General features: G+C 43.9%; 1 protein-coding gene across 1 annotated transcript in view; it reads right to left on the bottom strand.

Moving 5' to 3' along the window:
- Positions 1 to 20,920, bottom strand: part of LOC5502106 (complement C2) — a 31,528-nt gene extending 10,608 nt beyond the window's left edge. The window contains exons 1-6 of the mRNA XM_032370385.2: positions 20,733 to 20,920; positions 17,465 to 17,522; positions 16,259 to 16,468; positions 15,711 to 15,881; positions 14,600 to 14,873; positions 13,242 to 13,441 (exon numbers count right to left, since the gene is read on the bottom strand). Coding sequence (XP_032226276.2) covers positions 13,242 to 13,441; positions 14,600 to 14,873; positions 15,711 to 15,881; positions 16,259 to 16,468; positions 17,465 to 17,522; positions 20,733 to 20,747 — 928 coding nt within the window. The 5' untranslated portion in view covers positions 20,748 to 20,920. The remainder of the gene's footprint in view (positions 1 to 13,241; positions 13,442 to 14,599; positions 14,874 to 15,710; positions 15,882 to 16,258; positions 16,469 to 17,464; positions 17,523 to 20,732) is intronic.
- Positions 20,921 to 21,557: the final 637 nt, after the last annotated feature.

The raw sequence follows: 21,557 nt of genomic DNA, 5'->3' as shown, positions 1-21,557 counted from the left end.
ATCGGTGGAATAGTATATTTTTGATAACCTGCTTTCGTTACTCATTTAAAGATTATCTCTCTTTTCTTAAAATAAAAGATGGCACAAGCGGTATCAGAAAAAATTAACCCAAACAGGATCCCACGGGAACCCTTCGGCCTGAAAGCGGAATCGTCGCTGAATCGGATTACATTCAATCCCTCATCGGCAAGTCCTGGAGAAACCCTCTATATAAATATTCCAAAACTTGCTGAAAATGTAGTGATTGTTCCAGGTAGTGTATCCTTACTATTTGACTTAAACGTCACAGGACACGCGAATAATACTCTCGTCAACAACGTTGGCCGGAACCTAGTGTCAAGGCTCAAGATTCTTTTCGGTGGAGAAACACTACAGGATACTCAAAGATACGATCTCTTCCAAACCTATCACGACTTATACTTACAAGCTGAAGATCGTGAGGATAGAATAAAACAAGGTATCTCCTCTGAAAACATGAGGAAACTCAGGACAAATGCAGGTGACAAAGCGACATCAGATGCTAAGGAAGTAGCTCTTGCAGCAGTTCACAACACCAAGTACTGCATTCCACTCGACCATCCTATTCTCGGCGAGCATGGAGTCTTTTATCCAAAGGCGTTACCTCATCCGCTAATCTTTGAAATTACTCTAGCCCCAGTTTCCGACGTCGTTGTTTATGCTGACACGGTCAAGACTCCAACGTACACAATCACAAACCTCGAGTTGGAATATGCTTGCATCTCAAGTGAATACTTGGCTCGTGAGGCGTTGTCGGCTTATCAGGTTGGTAGAGGATTCTTTTACGAGAACGTCATTCTCCACAAAACGTTCACCATTTCCAAACCTAATGATGGTGTCATAAACGAGCACATTAATCTGCCGAGGAGGTCAATGACAGGGATATTATGTCTGTTCACAGAGAGCTACACAGGAGGAGCAAGGGATTCCGAAAAGTTTGTCAATCCAAGTATCACATCGATCAACATTAATGTGGATGGCATGCCAAACCGTCTCTACTCCAAGGGGATGACACCGCCAGACCTCTGGGAGTCGGTAAAGAAACGTTTCGGTAGAGAGGGTGTTAAGCAAAAGGATTTTTACGCTAATAACAAGTTTGCTCTGTGGGTCGACTTGAGGGCACATCCAGATAACAGCATTCACGGAGGAGGTCTGGTCTTGAACAACACGCGGGACGGAGTAAAACTAGAAATGAAACGAAAAGTTGGAGGAACGGGAAACATCACCTGCTACATGTTTGTAGTAGCCGACGCGTTGATGGAGGTTATGAACTCGAATTTGAGAGCAATCATGTATTAAAAAGGACTTGTGTGATAATACAAAAAGAATGGAAGAATTACGGGAAAAAGTTCCTTTTCATTGTATTATCACAGGACCTACTAATTGTGGGAAGACAAAGTACCTCACGGAACAGCTCCGGGGGCCGTTCCGGCATGTGTTTGAATACATTGTGTTGATTTGTCCGACTTATGCGAAAAACAAGTCCTATCGTAGATTTGCTCACGGAGATAAACGTTTCTTGGTATTATCGCCGGATGCTAGTAACACCGATGAGATTAACGAGTTACTAACAGATTGTGCGGTGCTATTTTCTGGTACAAATACGTTACTCGTTTTGGATGACTGTGCTGTATCGAAAGATCTAAAGCAACGCTCGAACAAGTTTATCAATCTAGCGTTCTCAGGGAGACACGAAGGATTATCAGTGTGGGTATTGACGCAACAATTAACATCCATAGCAAAGCCCTTCCGTGATAACGTCGCCTGTGTGGTCACATTTCATAATCCATCTCAAATCGGCACCAAAACACTGTTTGAAGATTATGGAGGTGATTTAGACGTCGAGACTCGTAAAAAGTTCGTAGAACTGCTGAAAACTGAAAAGTATTCCAGACTCTGTTTCTGTCTACGGCATCCATTCCAAAATTATTTAGAGATTCCTGCGACGCGGTGAGCTCTAGGGCTAGCCCCTCGAAGTGGTTTAAAAACATCTTGGTCTACTTACAAAATAAGATGGCAAGCATTGAGGATTATATGGAAGAGGAGCCTAAGTCTAAGGGGAGCTCGAAGGGTGAGCCTCTCGAAGACGATGTTGAAGTCAAACGAGAATCGCTGGCTATTCTCGCATCTCTTGGGACTACGAAGGGATTTCTTGGTGTGGACATGAGTTTAGGGGATATCAAGAAGCTCCCGGCGAAAGACGTCGAAAAGTACTTTGTTCGCTACCAGACTGTCTTAGGCAAACAAGTTACTGATGGATTAGTAGAATCAGCACTTCAAGCAGTGTCTCAAGTCATTTCCTACGTGGTTCCTGTAGATGACACCGAAGCGCTTAGCAAAGACTTACAGAACGACGAGTTGGTTAAACGCGAACTGTCAAACTTTGCAGGTCTCTTGGTATTGAAGGGAGGAAGGATGGTAGCACTTGCTAGTGCCCTCTTTCGGGTCGCTAAGCATGTTAAACTAACACCTTCACAGGAGACTTCCAACAAACTTCAGGAAGTTTCAAGCACACCTGAGCAAGCTCTTGAGCACACCTGAGCACGTCTAAGCAAGCTCTTGAGCACACCTGAGCAAGCTCTTAAGCATGATGTGATTTAAAGATTCTTTATTCAGTGAGTAAAGAATCATGTCTGACGAAAATCAAGAGGTTGAACAGATTACAAAGGACCCTCCCCCCAAGAATAAGAGTGCTGCTAGAGAGAAAGACCCTAAAAAGGTTGCGTCCGGTAAGAGAGTTGCCGAATATAATAGGAGGTGTAGAGAAGCGCTCGCTAGGGAGATGAAACGCGAGGCGGAGGCGAGTTCAGAAGACACTACACAGGCGGAGACACCCCACCAAGGGGGAGCTCGAGGGGCTAGCCTCTCGGACGCTTGGATTCCAGAGCTGTCGTTTACAACTGTACTGTCTCTAGTTGGAATAGGGTTTACCGCATTGGATATGTATATACGTTTTTACAAAAAGAAAGAGGGCGAGCCGTCTAAGATTAACGTCAACGAGGCCGAAACTCTTGGGAGACCCACCTCCCACCTAGGGGGAGCTCGAGGGGCTAACCTCCCGAACGCGACGCCGAAAATAGGAATGTTGTGATTTAAAGATTATCTGAATCTGTAATAAATAAAATCATGTCAACTGAAAACAAACTTGTGAAGACGATCACCGACTCAGCAGTCATTGTCGGATTAGCCGCCGGCGTGGGTTATGTTGCTAAAAAGGCTATGAAAGAATCGTTTATTAGCGACCCTTCGTCGAGTGTCACAAACTATGCTAAATGGGTTGCTGTCCTGTCCGGTAGTATGTATCTGAAAGATTATCTGGAAACACAAAAGATTTTGCCAAAACCGCTGTAGGCGACTTAAAGATCTTATAGATTGATTAATAAATGGCGAGTATAGCATTTATGATTGGTGGGGCTTTTATTAATGCGACGGCGTTTGTCGGAGGGAGTTACCTAGCGAGATACTTGTCTTCTGACGCTACTCATGTTGATAAAGAAAAAATAAGACACGATAAAGCGCTTGAAAAGTATCAACAAGCAATGGGTGATTGGCAGAAAAAAAGACAGGAATACCAGGATTGGTTGACTGAACAATACAACGATAAAGTTCGTGCGGATGAGAACGATAAAGAGACGGATGAGGCTTTCAAACTATACGCTCAAACACATCCAGATTTTGATTTGAAAGAGCCTGAGCTCTCAGATTACTATAGACCAAGTAGCAGCCAAAAGATGGGAGAGATGGCGTACGTTGGAGGTGGAATGTTAGCCCTTGGCTATGTAGCGAGTAGGTGGATATGAGCTGGCACGACTTAAAGATTTCTTATTTTCAAACAAAATAAGAAATGGATATAGATTTTGATCCCACAACAGAAGAAGGTAGAGAAGATTTGAATACTACTGTAGACGAAGATTATGACTCTCTTATTCCAAACGATGGTGAGGGAAGAGAATCATGGAATGAAAGGATTTCAAACAGATTTGGTAGAGGTGCAAGCTATGTGAGTAGGAGGTTAACTGACTTATGGAAAACACGAAACCCCGGGAGGGCTGTCCCCGAGTACATGGAGTTACAGAATATGGGAGGTTCTCCTTCAACGGACACACTTAGGGTAGACCTTTTGTTATCGAAATATCCAGATCTTGATGAAAATCTAGTTCAGATTTCAACGGATGAGAGAGGAAAACAATTCATTTCCTTCTATTCTGCGAGAAAAGGTGGTTGGACTATACCAGAAAGGTTGTATAATGAGGATAGAACGGTGCGGAAGAGTGTTGACACCAAAATCAGATCCGGAAAGTACAAACAAATTCAGATTCAACTCGATGAACTAGACGCTACAGCTAATACACTCAGAGAAGAAGAAGAGAGAAACACCGAGCAAATGAGAAAAAATAATGAGGAACGAAGTGAAACAACTAACCAAGAAAGACTAAGAGCTATAGATCGTAAAAATGAAGAGCTCAGCGAAAGAAATTCTGTCATAGATGAGACTTTGGAAGAGAATCAATTGGAGAGAGAAAATCTTGAAGAGAGAATGTCGTTGAAAGATCGTGTCAAAGCGATTTTTAAGAAATACGGATTTACAGTCGCTGCTGTCGTTACCGCTGTGGGCGTTGTTATCGGTGTTATTGTCTCTAATCTGAAAGCTGGGCTGACTAGTGTTGCAAAAGGTGTTGGAAATGGTCTGAAAACAATAGGCAAAAAATTAGGAGAAATACTCCCAGGAATGGTTGGTGCTATAGCTAGTTTCATATTTAGAACGGCAGGTGAAGTTGTTGGCTTTTTAGCTAAAAACGCATGGCTTCTCATCGTCGCTGTCGTCCTGTATTCCGTAGAACGATTTAAAAGGAGACGGAAATCATAACAAATGGTATTACTCTACATTGAAGGAAACGTTGGTGACTTTACTGTCTATTTAGAACAACCTATTGAAAAGCCGCGGTTTATCGCGCTGCGAGGATGTGCGTTTCATAATCGTTGTAACAGTCTCTCAAGCGAGGGAACGGTCTCCGACGGTGAGAACACTATCCTTAGGATCCCCGCGGGGCAGTATACGATCGAGACGCTAAAACGTCAAATAGATGGGGGTATGCGTCTTGGTGAAAAGTCAGTCTCTATTAGAGACTCGTCACTCGAAGTTCATCGGAACGTCGTGTTGAATGAGCCGCTCGCCTGCCTGTTAGGACTCAAGACCAGGGAGCTGGAAGCAAACACTCGCCACGAGATAAAGATGATAGGTCACGAGGCTATTTTTATCCACTGCGATCTTGTGAACGCGTCTGACTCCCTCCAACAAGGGGCGCCCTCACAAATCCTAGCAAGTGTAGAGCTTGATGAAGGAAAGATATACCTCAATCCAAGCGATCCGGTACGGGTTAGCACCACATCAGTCGGTTACGTGAGTAGTCTCCGTCTTAGTATAAAGGGCGGTGACGGAAACACAATAGAGCGCGGTCTCTACCCGATACGTCTAATTTTAGAAATCACTTAAAGAATAAACTCTCCCCATAATAAAGCTATGGAAGAGTACAACTCAATCTACCCGAACGTACCCCGAGGGGTCAGCCCCTCGGGTGATAACTTCAGACTCCAAAAGACCCACGATGTTTTGGGAAGTTTGGAGCAAGAAGTTAAACATTACGAGAACGTGAGGAAAAAGTATAAACGAGGGCAGAGCGTGTTTTCAAAGTTAAGTGTGGTCTTAGGACTCTTATCCGTCATTCTTGGGTCTAGTGGTTTGGGGACTTCTCTGTCGGGTTTTGGTATCGTCGTCGGAGTTCCGTTGGGTGCTTTGGCCGGTGTTTTCGGTCTTACGTCTGTAGGCTGTGCGGCGGTTTCTAAACGGCTGTCGCAAAAAGTCTCCAAGCACGACCAAACAGCGGCGATGGCAAAGGCAAAAGTAAATAGCATACGCGACCTGGTCTCTAAAGCTTTAAAAGACAACAAAATATCAGACGAAGAGTTCTCTTTAATCTTGAACGAGGTGGACAAGTTTGAGGCTCTAAAGCTCCAGATCCGTCAAAAGTCGGTAAGAGAGGACGAAAAAAACGTAAACATCACCAAGCTGAGGGAAACAGTAAGAGAAGAGATTTTGAAAGACCTGGCGAGTCGACCCGCTCGGTGAAATTTCTGTACGAGAGAACTCCCGTCGGATGGATCTATGAATTGAGATGCGTAAAGGACTGATTTAAAAACATCTTATATGTCATATAAGATGAAGTTTACAGAATTTGTGAAAAGGTACCCCTACTACTCACGCTTCAGGTTCTCTGCCGACGAGCACGGCAATGTGCAATTCGTTTTCAATGGGGACGAATACGATCCATTCGACAAGAATGGGAATCTAGTCAAGACGTTATACCACTTCCCCGGTGACAGCTGGAAACCTGAGAATATCCAGGATTTTCTAGTCGCCGACGACACACAAGCATACAAGGAAACGATCCAGCAACTGTTTGGGTTCCCAAAACAATACAGACTAGACGCGCGTGCAGAGTACAAGATATTGCCGTGGGACGAAAACCCTACGAGAAATAATTACGTCTCTTTTGATGTTTTTATAACACCAAAGGTGAAGACACACTTTGTTTTTAGGGACATATTCACCGACAGCTTGCTAGTATTCAGAACAGCAAAGGAGGCTAGTAGGTGGCTCGACGCCCCGAACCTCAGTTATTGGAGTCAAGCCTTAAATTTTGCTATGTTTTGCGCGACTGCTGGATGTGGTGTGACGCGTGACATGATTGACGACTCTCAAGTGGGGTCATTCTACAGATTTCACATCATTTTCACTATCAGACGAATATTAAACGAGCTACAATGCCCTCTTCCAAAAGATAGGCTCTTTAGTTGGAATAAAAACTTCTACAGCGAAGCAGCTTACCAAAAACTAAGAACAGAATTCCGAACTGGTGACGATTTCCGGTTCCTCGGACCGATAAATCATGGGTTAGGGAACGTTTATAATTATGATTATCACGGCTTGTCATCTTCTAACGACAAGTATAAGCCTTATGGCACCATTGATCAATTACACGACGAATGGGACGCTGCCAAAAGCGACCACGAACACATGAATCACTTTGAGATCGAATACCTGAAAGATCTTAGAACTGGGTTTCAGTATGAGTGGTTCTTTCCGGAAAAATCACTGGGGTTAACCAAAGCTGGGTTGTCTAGGATAAACCAGAGCATCGAAGCCTTTGTTTACTGTATTCTAGGCGCGCAAGTTCAGACCCGGTCGTCAATCGTTGGTGATAGCGGTTCAGCTCAGGAAACGAAACAGGTCTTCACGAAACTCTTTGAAAGCGCGGTGGTGGAAAACAGTATATCGAAAAGTATACAGCGGTATCAGTTTGCTTTACAACAGGCGAGACAAAAACTAGACCTGGCTTTCGCCCTCGGCTGTTGGTTAAGTCCATCGTATCTTGTGATAAATAACAACACTTCGATCGCTGGCTATAATAACAAGTTACAAAAAGCCACCACTGATATGAAACTGGGGCTGAATCTGATAAATAACGAGATAAAAACGATCCCAAAACATAATATGGGTCATTCAAAGATTGTGTTACCTCATACCGAGTCAGTCACGGCTCACAAACCGGAACCGGAGGCGAAAACTAACCCAAAGCCGGACGTGATTAAACCCACGAACACGCAGCACGAAAATAACCTTGTCACAATCACAGCCTTTACGGCTGGTTTAGCTTGGTATCTATTCCGGTAACATGCGGGATGCATGTGGACGGATGTGACGTACCGCAAGAAGACAATACCTGTTCACGTGTGCATACCAGACCACCCTGGCGACCGCGAACTCCCAATGTAAATACAAAACCTATTTTCAGAATCGCTAGTTGTTAGGGTGATTAGGAATGTATGTGTTTTGTAACGTGAGACGCGTTACAAAACTGAGTGGGTCAATGTTAATTTCCGTTACACGTTCTGCAATGGTGCTTTTGTCTATCGTGTTCGCATATTTGAGACCCTCCGCATAACTTACAAAAGGGTCTCTGTTTGCCGTGTTCACACATCCCTTTCCCCTTGCAGTCTTTACAGACATATCTTGCTCGTCTGTGCTCACAAATGCTACCGCCGTTACATTCTCTGCACCGCGTTTTTCTCCGGTTGTGAGGGCAGATTTGCGATCCGTGACAATCTTTGCAATAATATTTCACTCTGCCATGAAGACACTTATAATCCGTTGTTCGCTTTACGGGGGATACTTTCGAGTCTTTCACCGTTTGGTTCTCCATTTCTATCAAACCGGTCATGTCCTTAAATCACTTTTCAATCCAACACGCGATACCCGCCTTCTAGCCGGCCGACGTCTACCTGGCGAAGCATTCTCCCAACATTTCCTTCTCTTGCTCATCCATGCACCAATCCCAAAACCTGTCAGGATGCCAAGCTACTGGCATTAGTTCGTCCTCCAGCTTTCTACGGAATCTCACCTTGTGTAGCTTCTCCGGGAGCTCCTCATGCACGAGACCCCACCTCCACGCCGCACGTAGCACCGCGACAATTTCGTGTAGACCCAAAAACCGCGCGTAGTTCATATGTACAATGAGATCGGTCGCGCCCCACTCCAAGCACAACCTCACAATCTCGAGGTTGCCAGATTCGGTGGCCGGTGTTATAGCATAGTCCGGGTCAAACTCGCTGAAGTTTTCTCTCAGCAGCTTTAGAACCTCAACGTGCCCATTGTACGCCGCCTCGGCGGTGGCCCAACCGACATCGACATCGGCACCTAGATCTATCAACAACTCAACAACCCCCACCTGACCTTCCGCCGCCGCAGTACCCATGGCCTCGGTCATGGCCTCTCCTCCGTCGGCACAATACTCGCCCATCACCTTCAAAACCTCTACGTGCCCGCCTTTCGCGGCCATGGACGCTGGATACACGAAGTCACAGGCGCCCGACTCACAACACATCTTAACGATCTCGGTGTGGCCGTTCATTGCGGCCCTGACCATCGGCTTTTCGAAATCCGTCGCACCCCAACTCTTACACAACCTCACGGTCTCGACGCACCCCTCCCACGCCGCGCGCTCCATAACGGCGTCAAAGTCTGCGGCTCCCCACCTCGCTAAGGTGGCGGCTTGATCCTCCACGGCGAGATTTGTAAGACTTCCAGCACTTTGCATATCCATTTTGTTATTACATCCACGTCTTTAAACCACTTTTTTCGAATTTTTTTTAGACGTGTTAATTCACATCTACTCCGAACTGACAGTTTTCTGGAAATCCTGATTTCTCTGGAAATCAGGAAACATCATACCACACCAGGCGTACCCAGGACTGTGGCCACTTCTCTCGCTTTCCTACTGATGGTTAACTCGGAGACGCCCGTTCTTTCAGAGAATTTTTTAAGTGTAATATCGACCCCCTTTAGCCGTACCCAGTAATAGGTTAAAGCGACCGCAAAGGATTGTGGGCGAGCGCGATTCAACTCAGACGAGCGGTTCTTAGATCTGTAGTAGAGCTGGACCACCTCTCCCTTCTGTGCGGGGGACGCCGAGAATCTATCCATCACATCGCGAATGTGGTCCACGACGGTTGTAGACGTCCCGTGCAGTAAGTAATCTTTAGGCATGTTAATACTGAAGATTTTTAGACCCTTAAGGCAGCTCTTCTTGCTCAATCCAAAAGTTTCCATCAAGGTTTTCGGTGTCTGACACTTACCAGACATCTTGTAGGCGTAGTAGATACACGCAAAGACGATCGCCTTCCGTGGGTCGCCGCGAAAAATCTGGCCTTTCGTCACCTGAGTGTATATCTCGTTAGCTTTGGCTACAATCACCCCACTAAAACCCATGTTCTCCACATCCTTGTCAATATTTCTGTCCTCAGACCTACGCACCTGGACCCGACTTGGATCCGAAGACCGTTTGCCGTCGGAATGTCCGTAAAAACCCCATTCCCTTTCGTGCGCGATCACGCGCTGCATCTGTTCCCCGCACTCTAAGCAACTAGTGACCCCGTCTTCTGTGACTAGGTCGTCATGATTGCAAAGGGTGTTACTACTATCCTCGTCTCCCAAGGAGGCTCTACTAGTCTCGTATTCGGTGAGGGCTCGGTCAAACAGTGCAAATTCCGGCATGAGGGTGGGGACGTCAATCTCAGGCACCGGTCCGCCGGGGATATTGTATGGTGGTGGTGACCGATCTTCAACCGTACGTTCAACTGTTCGTTCCTCCATTTTATTAAACTGTTCATGTCTTTAAACCACTTTTCAAAGGCTTTCTAGATGTGAAGCCGAGAGGCTAGCCTCTCGAGCTCCCCTAGGTGGGGTGTCTCCGCACCACATTCGTGGACTAGTATCTTACCCATCTTTTTTCATCATACCGTGGCATGGAGACTAACATTGCTAGAACACCAAGGACAATTGTCGCCGCTCCAGCCACAAACCCAACGGGGTCGGAGCTTCCGTATTCTGAGTCTTCATAGTAATCAGCGTCACATCAGCAGTGTTCAGGCCCCACATCCGCAGTGTTACTCACATTCACCTCCAGCACCGAGCAACCGCCGGCTGTAGCCGCATCGTTTTTAATCTTCACCTCCGTCTTTAATGTCATTTTATCTAGGGCCTCATACGTCTTTAGACCAGAATAGCCTCCCGAGCTCCCCCTAGGTGCGACACGTGACAAAGTGATTGACAGGTGGGCGTGGCTATCACGTGACAAAGTGATTGACAGGTTTTTGACAAAGTGATTGACAGGTTCTTGACAAAGTGATTGACAGGTTTTTGACAAAATGATTGACAGGTTTTTGACAAAATGATTGACAGGTGGGCGTGGCTATCACGTGACAAAGTGATTGACAGGTGGGCGTGGCTATCACGTGACAAAGTGATTGACAGGTGGGCGTGGCTATCACGTGACAAAGTGATTGACAGGTGGGCGTGGCTATCACGTGACAAAGTGATTGACAGGTGGGCGTGGCTATCACGTGACAAAGTGATTGACAGGTTTTTGACAAAGTGATTGACAGGTTCTTGACAAAGTGATTGACAGGTTTTTGACAAAATGATTGACAGGTTTTTGACAAAATGATTGACAGGTGGGCGTGGCTATCACGTGACAAAGTGATTGACAGGTGGGCGTGGTCGTGCAAGAGATCTCTGGCAAACTCGCGCATGCGCAGGTCGCGAGGCTTGGCGGAGGTGCGCGGAGACTTTTGCGCCATTTTGGGATGAAATTTGGGGAGATCAAAAAGTTGCGCCAGCTGCGCCAAAACCCTACTACTGAAGGATTCCCCGAATGTGTGCAAAGTGCTATAAGACAAACAGATTACGTAAGAAGGATTCCCCGAATGTGTGCAAAGTGCTATAAGACAAACAGATTACGTTAGAAGGATTCCCCGAATGTGTGCAAAGTGCTATAAGACAAACAGATTACGTTAGAAGGATTCCCCGAATGTGTGCAAAGTGCTATAAGACAAACAGATTACGTAAGAAGGATTCCCCGAATGTGTGCAAAGTGCTATAAGACAAACAGATTACGTTAGAAGGATTCCCCGAAAGTGTGCAGAATGCTATAAGACAAACAGATTACGTTAGAAGGATTCCCCGAATGTGTGCAAAGTGCTATAAGACAAACAGATTACGTTAGAAGGATTCCCCGAAAGTGTGCAGAATGCTATAAGACAAACAGATTACGTTAGAAGGATTCCCCGAATGTGTGCAAAGTGCTATAAGACAAACAGATTACGTTAGAAGGATTCCCCGAATGTGTGCAGAATGCTATAAGACAAACAGATTACGTAAGAAGGATTCCCCGAATGTGTGCAAAGTGCTATAAGACAAACAGATTACGTTAGAAGGATTCCCCGAAAGTGTGCAGAATGCTATAAGACAAACAGATTACGTTAGAAGGATTCCCCGAATGTGTGCAAAGTGCTATAAGACAAACAGATTACGTTAGAAGGATTCCCCGAAAGTGTGCAGAATGCTATAAGACAAACAGATTACGTTAGAAGGATTCCCCGAATGTGTGCAGAATGCTATAAGACAAACAGATTACGTTAGAAGGATTCCCCGAATGTGTGCAGAATGCTATAAGACAAACAGATTACGTTAGAAGGATTCCCCGAATGTGTGCAGAGTGCTATAAGACAAACAGATTACGTTAGAAGGATTCCCCGAAAGTGTGCAGAATGCTATAAGACAAACAGATTACGTTAGAAGGATTCCCCGAAAGTGTGCAGAATGCTATAAGACAAACAGATTACGTTAGAAGGATTCCCCGAATGTGTGCAAAGTGCTATAAGACAAACAGATTACGTTAGAAGGATTCCCCGAAAGTGTGCAGAATGCTATAAGACAAACAGATTACGTTAGAAGGATTCCCCGAATGTGTGCAGAATGCTATAAGACAAACAGATTACGTTAGAAGGATTCCCCGAATGTGTGCAGAATGCTATAAGACAAACAGATTACGTTAGAAGGATTCCCCGAATGTGTGCAGAGTGCTATAAGACAAACAGATTACGTTAGAAGGATTCCCCGAAAGTGTGCAGAATGCTATAAGACAAACAGATTACGTTAGAAGGATTCCCCGAAAGTGTGCAGAATGCTATACGACAAACAGATTACGTTTGAAAAATCCCCCACAAGTGATTAGTAAGTGAAGTATATTGGCATTTAGGGACTGACCTGGTGACCTAACTCTCATTAAGTATTAAAGGACTGGGTCCGTGTGGTCTTATTAGCACATATCAAGAAAATTTAGCCGAAAATTGTCGTTTTCTCCAAACGCGGTCACTTTTATATAAGGAAACTAATATATTCCTTATTTGGAAAAACTGCATAGTTCTTGTTATTTTTTAAGGTTTTCGTTCCGCAGGTGCTCCGTAAACTTTATGATTTGTAATCAGAAAAGAAAATCAGTGACTGTGACCATCTTTAGTCTATTGAGAAAGTCTTTGAAAAGAAACAAGATTCCTCGGTACCAGACCCCCAAAACGACAACGTTTTCTTCATATGTTACATGTTTTAAAAAGAACATATACTGTAGGTTTGCAGACATGGTTTCACTCAATTACCCAATTACTGCTTTTCAAGGTGCTTTAGCTTCAAGCCTTATCGTAAAATAAGCAAAAACTTGTTAAAGTTATAGACGGCGCTCTCAATAAACTCTGACTAATCAAAGTCTCGTAACGCTCGATGTACACAGGGGCCTCATTATCTGGAACGGTTAGTTGACTATTGTTACCTTTATTGCTGCTCGGCCTCATCCGGGGTACAATCGTGGTTATTATGTTGTCAAGGGCGTCTCCGAGTTCTCCACCGCAGCCCCCTGATTTCTTGATTGACCACAATTTGCGGATAGTCCGCTGACCAGCGGGTGACATGTTGAAGTTGATTTCCACTTTTGTGCCGAAAGTGACGGAACCAACCCTCAGTTGTCCTCGACTGAAGAGAGAAAGAGACAGGCTGCCTTCAGGGCTCGTAATCGTACGTTTCATTAGAATAGGTGTTCTCATTTAAAGAGGTTCTATCAGTAAAACCTTTGTCAGTATAACGGATGTCTGAACTTTGACCAATGGTTCAGTGCTTTAGCTCACCTCCAGACTTACTTACGTATAGGAATCACAGGTAACCCAATCTATGCAAGTCTATGTAAGCGCATTAGCATGGCCGTTAGCGAATCAGTGTATGGGGCCTCTCACCACAGGTGGCCCAGTGTGTTAGCGAATCAGTGTATGGGGCCTCTCACCACAGGTGACCCAGTGTGTTAGCGAATCAGTGTATGGGGCCTCTCACCACAGGTGGCCCAATGTGTTAGTGCATCAGTGTATGGGGCCTCTCACCACAGGTGGCCCAGCGTGTTAGTGCATCATTGTATGGGGCCTCTCACCACAGGTGGCCCAATGTGTTAGTGCATCAGTGTATGGGGCCTCTCACCACAGGTGGCCCAGCGTGTTAGTGCATCATTGTATGGGGCCTCTCACCACAGGTGGCCCAGTGTGTTAGTGCACCAGTGTAGGGGGCCTCTCACCACAGGTGACCCAGTGTGTTAGTGCATCAGTGTATGGGGCCTCTCACCACAGGTGGCCCAGTGTGTTAGCGAATCAGTGTATGGGGCCTCTCACCACAGGTGGCCCAGTGTGTTAGTGCATCAGTGTATGGGGCCTCTCACCACAGGTGGCCCAGTGTGTTAGTGCATCAGTGTATGGGGCCTCTCACCACAGGTAGCCCAGTGTGTTAGTGCATCAGTGTATGGGGCCTCTCACCACAGGTGGCCCAGTGTGTTAGTGCATCAGTGTAGGGGGTATCTCACCAATATAAAAACGGGTTCGATTTCCGCTCGAAACATGAGGAAGTGATTAAAACAAGTCTTTAATGATTATCAAGATTTTAAATGCAAAGTGATAAAAACAAGTCTTTAATGATAATCAAGATTTTAAATGCAAAGTGCTAAAAACAAGTCTTTAATGATTATCAAGATTTTAAATGCAAAGTGATAAAAACAAGTCATGGCGGTGAAGGTTGTTTAAAGTGCACCAGCCCTATCATCTTCCCCCCCAAACCTCCCCCCCTCCCCCCCCAAAACTCGCCAACCCAACTTACCCCAAGGTAGCGTCCAATATTCTGATCAGCTCCTGCGCAAACCTCAGCCCGACCTTAAACTTCTCTTTATTTATAGCACGAGAGGCATCAAAGAGGAACACCAGATCGAGACCATCCGATGAATGAGCCTGCAGTGAGCGACGTTTTCGGGACAGCGGTGGGGGCTCACAGTGGTGTCCAGGCTCCGCGCAGCTTGGTTCGTAGAGCCTGTGTAGCAAATTTCCGCTGACGACCTCGGCAGCGTTGTCTACTTCGAGTTGTAGCTCTTCTACCACTGAGAAGTAAGGTTGAATTATGAATAGTTGCTTTATTGATTGAATTATCAAGTGGGCAGGCAAAGTAGCGATGCAAGGAAATCTTCTAAATGGCTATACTACTGCTAAACTGCACCAATAATGACGCAAGCGTATGGGTCTTAATGATCAATAGGCAATCATAATTGCGCACAATGCTTTTTTTCACTATTCAAATTGATTTCGCTCATATGTCTAATATTTCACTTTCTTTACTGTTTCTAACTTTATTCTATTTTTTTACTAGACTTTTTTTCGATAGCGCAAATTCAACTATTCGCTTAGATAACTTTTTTTCTTAAAACTGGTATTTGTTGTTCAATGTTTGACTCTCAAATTAAGTAATACGCATCCCTTCTTTTACTTGATCAAAAGACATACCACATCGTTTACTTCCAGACACATTCCGGGGGATTCACCCAACGCCGTGTACTTACAGACACATTCAGGGGGAACACACTCCACATGCTATGTACTTACAGACACATTCCGGGGGAACACACTCCACATGCCATGTACTTACAGACACATTCCGGGGGAACACACTCTACATGCCATGTACTTACAGACACATTCCGGGGGAACACACTCCACATGCCATGTACTTACAGACACATTCAGGGGGCTCACTCCACATGCCGTGTACTTACAGACACATTCAGGGGGCACACTCCACATGCCGTGTACTTACAGACACATTCCGGGGGAACACACTCCACATGCCGTGTACTTACAGACACATTCAGGGGGCACACTCCACATGCCGTGTACTTACAGACACATTCAGGGGGAACACACTCCACATGCCATGTACTTACAGACACATTCAGGAGGCTCACTCCACATGCCGCTAGGCAGGCACTCTCGTGATGGATGGCCGCGCATACCGAAGCCTGGGTAACAGTTGTAAGTCACGTGATCACCAATCGCGTATCGTGACCCTACGAAGTATCCATTCATTACAGGTCCGGGGTTACCACACGTGAATGCTGAAATAGGAAAATAGTGCATTATGGGTTACCGCATTGGATATTTGAAGGGGGCTGATCCCCCCAACCCCCATCCCTCAAAAAAGTCGAGAAAGGCTCAGACCCTTGAAGAAAAATCGAGCAAAAAAAACTGGGAAAAAATCGCCACATCCTTTTGGAAAAAAAAGAGCAGCAAAACTGTCCGGGAATAAAAATCGAAAAAAAAAAAAAAAAAAACACTCCGCCCGTCAAACATCAAATGGTCCGCAACTGAAGTCAAAGTTTTTTGCTCAAATTCAATTCAAAATACTACAACAGCTTCCCCAAATTAGCCGATGGAAATGGATACTTTCTCTCACTTGGTACTTTGCAAGGATAACAAAATGGTGGCTACTCACCTTTAGGGAACTTGCAGACAGGCTGTTCTCCTCTAAGTGTCCCATCCACGCATACTCTTACGGCTTCACCGCTGACCCGCCTGTGCCCATTGATACACGAGTATTGTACTCCGTTGCCATGACAACAAGGTGCAGCCACGGCGTGGTCAGGAGGGTAGCGTGACGCTTCAGTCACAATTGCGTTACATGTAACGTTTTTTTCTTGTTCTTCTGTAAAGGGAGATTAGAGGAGTCGGTCTGTTACTTCAATCCGAGTCAAGAGAAAGGTTTAATTTCTCTGGGTGCTCGATAATTTGCAACGGACTATTTTTACTATTGAGGTTTTATTCAAATGTGCTGTCTACACCATTTCACCCCCTGGGGGACTCCCCATAAAAGTAGACGAGGGTGATCGTCCTATCTTTTAGGGTATAAAGTTCTATTAATTGCTGTCCCTTAAGGGGTGTTCAAATTGTTCCCACTTCTGCTATCCCTTATGAGGTCGCACGCAAGAGGTCAACACATCCTTATATCAACTGGATATTAATGTAGTCAGGGAAGAGATCTGATTGATAGTTGCGTCGCAATACGGAACTTGCGCTAAGAGATCACGTGACCTGTTGAATGACAAATTCAAACCAAAATAAACACACCAGAGAACGACACACCAGAGAACGACAAAAAATAAAATCTTGAAATGAAACTAAACCTTAAAAACAAATTCTTGCTTTTTTCCGTGAGCACTGTGATCTCTTAGCGCAAGTCCTCTCAGAAAATTTGGAAATGTGTTTCTTCTTAGTGCTTAGATTTAAATTGCTTGGAACGCAATATTCGAAACCACCGCAGGCGCATTTACACATGTAGTGTTTCTACCGTGTTTTTTTCCAGTTGTTTATTAATACTTCACTAAACTAATTATTGTTTATGTGTTCTTTAATTGTTGAGTTCTTTTTTGTTTGTTTAGTGTTTATTGTTTGTTTATTGAAAGTTTTGATTGTCCATTGATTGGTCTAGTTACATGTGAGTAATCAATTGCTGTTCATTGCCGAATGTTTGATTGTACAACTGGACTGTATAACTGGACTGTATAACTGGACTGTCCAGTTATATATGTGAATATTTAGTAGTCGTTCAGTGGTTGTGCAAAAATGACTGTCCAGTTTTATGTGATTATTTTACTAGTTGTTCAGTTGTTGTGCAATAATGACGACGCGATGTCATTCTCACCTAGTTTGACAGCACAAGCAAATACCAGTAACGTTGAAAGAAGTACAGCTTCTATTATCTGCAAGTAATGATCAATCAGTGATTAATTATTCTAGTTCTAATACATTTATTGGAATTTCAGATAAGAGCCTTGACTTGAGGGTTCTATTTTTACGGATATCAAGCTGGACTATATTGCATGTCGACCTCTGGGGAGGCCCCATCCTTATTTAGCTATTGATGATTACCACAGGCCTCCAGGTATTTGGTTGCCACAGGTATCCCAAATGCATCTCAAAGGTATTCAAAACATGCGTACTGATACCACAAGTTCCTCCAACGCGAAGAGAAATCTAACAAAATCAAAACAAGTCCACACCTATAGCGATATCATGATCGCGATCAGTTGCAATAAGACAAGACCTTGACAAGACATATCATTCACATTGGAATTTCAACTGCGCTTAGCTCGATGATACAACGCAGGCGCGCTCCCAAGATTGGCTTAGTGGGGGGGGGGGGGGGGGGGGGTGCGCAGTCATAGCCATCATATGGTAAAGCATATTACTTTCCCGGAGGAGGGGGGGGGGGGGGTGGGGGTGTACGCGCCTGCGCCTGCGAAAATTAAGTGAGTACATAAGAAGCCTTTGGGGGAATATTGGCCGTTTAATAAGCTTTATGGAAACACCTTGTCTATTTAGTCAACTAATGTACATATAGTACGGTAAGGGGTTGAGTTGGTTATAGATTTTAATGAAACTAAATTTAGCCCACGCATATTTTTGTTACATATTGATTGAGTATTGATGATTTCAGCACATTTTAATTCTACTTGTTTTGCTTGATTTTATTATCCCAAAATCGCGAAATCACGAAAATAAAGTGATCTGTTTTTTACGAAAATAGGGAAAATCGCGAAAATATAGTGTAATAAGGTAGTTGAGGGGCTCACTTTGGGGTGCCTTTTGGCAGTCGAGTACCAAGAATTTGCTGGGAGGGTGGGGGGAGAGGTAACATTTTGTTGACCAAGAGGGGAGGGTACGCGTTTTGGGACGTGCGTTTTATCCACTTAAGCTAATAATCGTGAGATCCTTTCTCGTCTTGTACATGACGCTTCTATACAGAGCTTGCATCGGGTCATAACCCTGCTTCTAATTACTCACTGTCGCACGCTTCCGGTATCTAAATCGCTGAGTTATGAGAAAGCGAAACAGGTCAATCGTGTGGCTGTGATGTGAGCGAACTTCATACGCTGTTCAACACATCTCTTGGCTGTACTATTGTACGTCTCAGATAACCAGCCGTCTTCGGGAGCCATTAGAGGGAAAGTTTCCCTCTAATGGACAACAACTTGTGTTTGTGTTAATAAGAAGGGAACATAGAGTTCGAAAATCAAACCCAGATCGTCATGCGTGCGAAAATGTTAAGGCGTGTGAAAAATTTTGTTCGTGAAAAACACATTTTCAGTTTATTATGGCAGTTTATCTCGGTTTATTATGGCGAAATCACAACGGAATCAAGTCCACCCGTCAAAACCCTTGATTTTAAGATAAACTATTTTTCAGACTTAGTGACCTTCAAATAAAGATATCAAAGCGAGACCTTACCCATCAAATCATAATTTGTTTGCGTTATTAACAATGTGGGCGGTCTAAACCGCTTCTATTGTTTTTCTTTTCTCTTAATTTTAAGTGGATAATTGAAAAATTGATTTCTATGTGAGAGAATCGTCCTCATTCGATGTATAAGTAGGCAATCACTCGTAAGTAATTTACAATGTTGTTGACTTCTTTGAGGTTTGGTACTTTACGAGTGCTGAACCAATTTCTGATCTATTTTTACTTTAAAATCCATAAATGCCTGGGCTATTTTTACCTGATATGTCCATTTTGTATTCTAGAACCGACTGTTAGATTTCTTTGCTTATTAACTTAACACCCTTTTAATTTCTCTGTTTATCAGCGCTGAAAAACGCATGGAATGCGACTATAAGCAGCTTTTCTCCGGGACACAAACGATCATTCCAAAACAGCCCTAAATCTGTCTAAGTCCTTTTGGAAATTGAAATTAAAGGGTTTAATGACAAAAGACCGCGGCAAAATAAACACTATCTAGACAGTTTGATCAGTTCTAGACCGTGAGGTTTTGCATTTATTTAGAAAAACATCCGCTTAATCCAAACCAATGGTATCCGTTCTTGATCGCCTTCATGTACATTTTTTCACTTATGTTAGTTAATTGAATTGTTGTAATAACACGTTTTAAGGACCTCTTAACTTTGCGGTGAAATAATTTGATAAAGACTTTGCTATTTCTTCTATTGGGCAGGAAAGGCAAAGAAGATTTGTCTTCAAACAGGAAGATGGTTTAGTGTTAGAACAACTCTCTCACGTTAGGACATAAGTCATCACTTGAAAACTTGTGTTTCGAAACGACCAAAATGATCACGTCTGGAGCACTTATTGTATTTTATTTGTGCGTGCTTGCCATGCTTATTTTATTTTCACTAACCTTAATAAAATTATATTAGGGTGTATATATGAAACGAAGGTAAAGAAAACTCACGTTGCATGATTTCAATGCCGTAGTGACCGCTAAAGCTTTCGAGTGTTCAAGGTCTTTTGTCACTAAGCACAGGAGCACAGCTTGTTTGTATTAGCATGTCCCCATCGAGTTAATGTCATTTTAAAGATTCTCACACAAATTTTCAATACAAGATGGTTTACTGTGTTCAACCACCCGCTAAGTGCACAAAAGTACACCTTGATTTCCTAGCCTCATTAACTTACCCGTACCCCGTACGATGTTTGATACTATGACAAGTACCCTGATAAATTAGAGAACTATCAAACGCCGTGTCAAAAACAATGAATTGTTAGAGTCTTTGTGGAAGGTAGACACTGGGCCATTAAGTGGCACTTTGAATCTTTAAGTCGATCATATTCGAGTTTGAATCGTTTGTTTTGAGAGTATTTATGTGTATTTCAAAGAATGATATCTTTCCTGCATTATATAGTTTTAATACATTCTCAGTTTCTCGCAAAATACAAAATAGAACTTCCTTACAAACACCTATAAATCCCCTTAATTTACTTAAATGTACGTTTGAGAAATAGAATTTCTTTTGTAGATGAATAAACATGTTCCGTTAATTTCGTCAATACAATGGATAGATTCTCGAAAGCAGATATCACCCAAAATCAAGTATCAATTTCTTTAGCCAATTTCCACAAAGATACCCTGAAATTAGCTTAGTCTCATACCTGTAGATGACATCGCTTACGCTTACCTTGAAAAGAAGCATTTCTGTCCTTCGTTAATTTAATGCCTTTTTGAACTGCTTTGAACCAATCGATCTCCCATACAAGTGTGCTTTTCGTCTGTCGCTGGCAAGGTTTCTTTATGTCGCCGATCAATGAACCATGGCCAATCTGTCCACGATTCGCTCTGAGTTTCCCACGAAATTTGATATTCTTATTAGAAAAGGAAAATCCGTATTTCTGCCTGATCCTAGACAGACAGTTTAGGAATGCGCGCGGTTCCCGCGGAACGTGTCTGTGGCAAATTAATGATGGCACTCGCCTGCGCCTCGTTGAAAGGCTACCGCCGAGACCTAATTTTCTAACTCTCTTCCGTTTTCCACGTGATTATAACAACTAGAAGTTGTTAAAACAAATTTACTTCCAAAAGCAAACAAAAAATGTGTGGAACACACGCGGTGTTTTAAATAGGGGACATGCATTATTATCATTTGTGCCGGGTAAAGCTAAGACTGCCTAAAAGAGGAGGAATTTAACCCCGGTAAACTCATCTCCCCTTTAACTTTTAAGAAATCTTCAAGTACTATGCTTTTTCCATATGATACCTTTGACTGCGTAACCCCCCCAAACCTACCCACCCCCCACTCCCCTCAGTCAATCCTGGGTACGCGCCTGCAATCCTCGGTTACAGCTCTTCTCAGCGCCCTCCCTTCTTGATTACAACTTCGGCCAGCTTCCCCCTGAGTCGCGTAGTTCATAAGAGTGTGCGCGGAGGGCGAACGCATCCCGAAAACTTTCCTTATTCAATAATCACCAGATTCACACATTTTCACAAAAAATCTATACCTGCGCAC

Source organism: Nematostella vectensis, chromosome 8 (genome assembly GCF_932526225.1).
Source record: "Nematostella vectensis chromosome 8, jaNemVect1.1, whole genome shotgun sequence".
NCBI classification, from domain to species: domain Eukaryota; kingdom Metazoa; phylum Cnidaria; class Anthozoa; order Actiniaria; family Edwardsiidae; genus Nematostella; species Nematostella vectensis.
The sequence above is the reverse complement of the archived record's forward strand: the minus strand, read 5'-3'. Positions and strand labels throughout refer to the sequence as shown.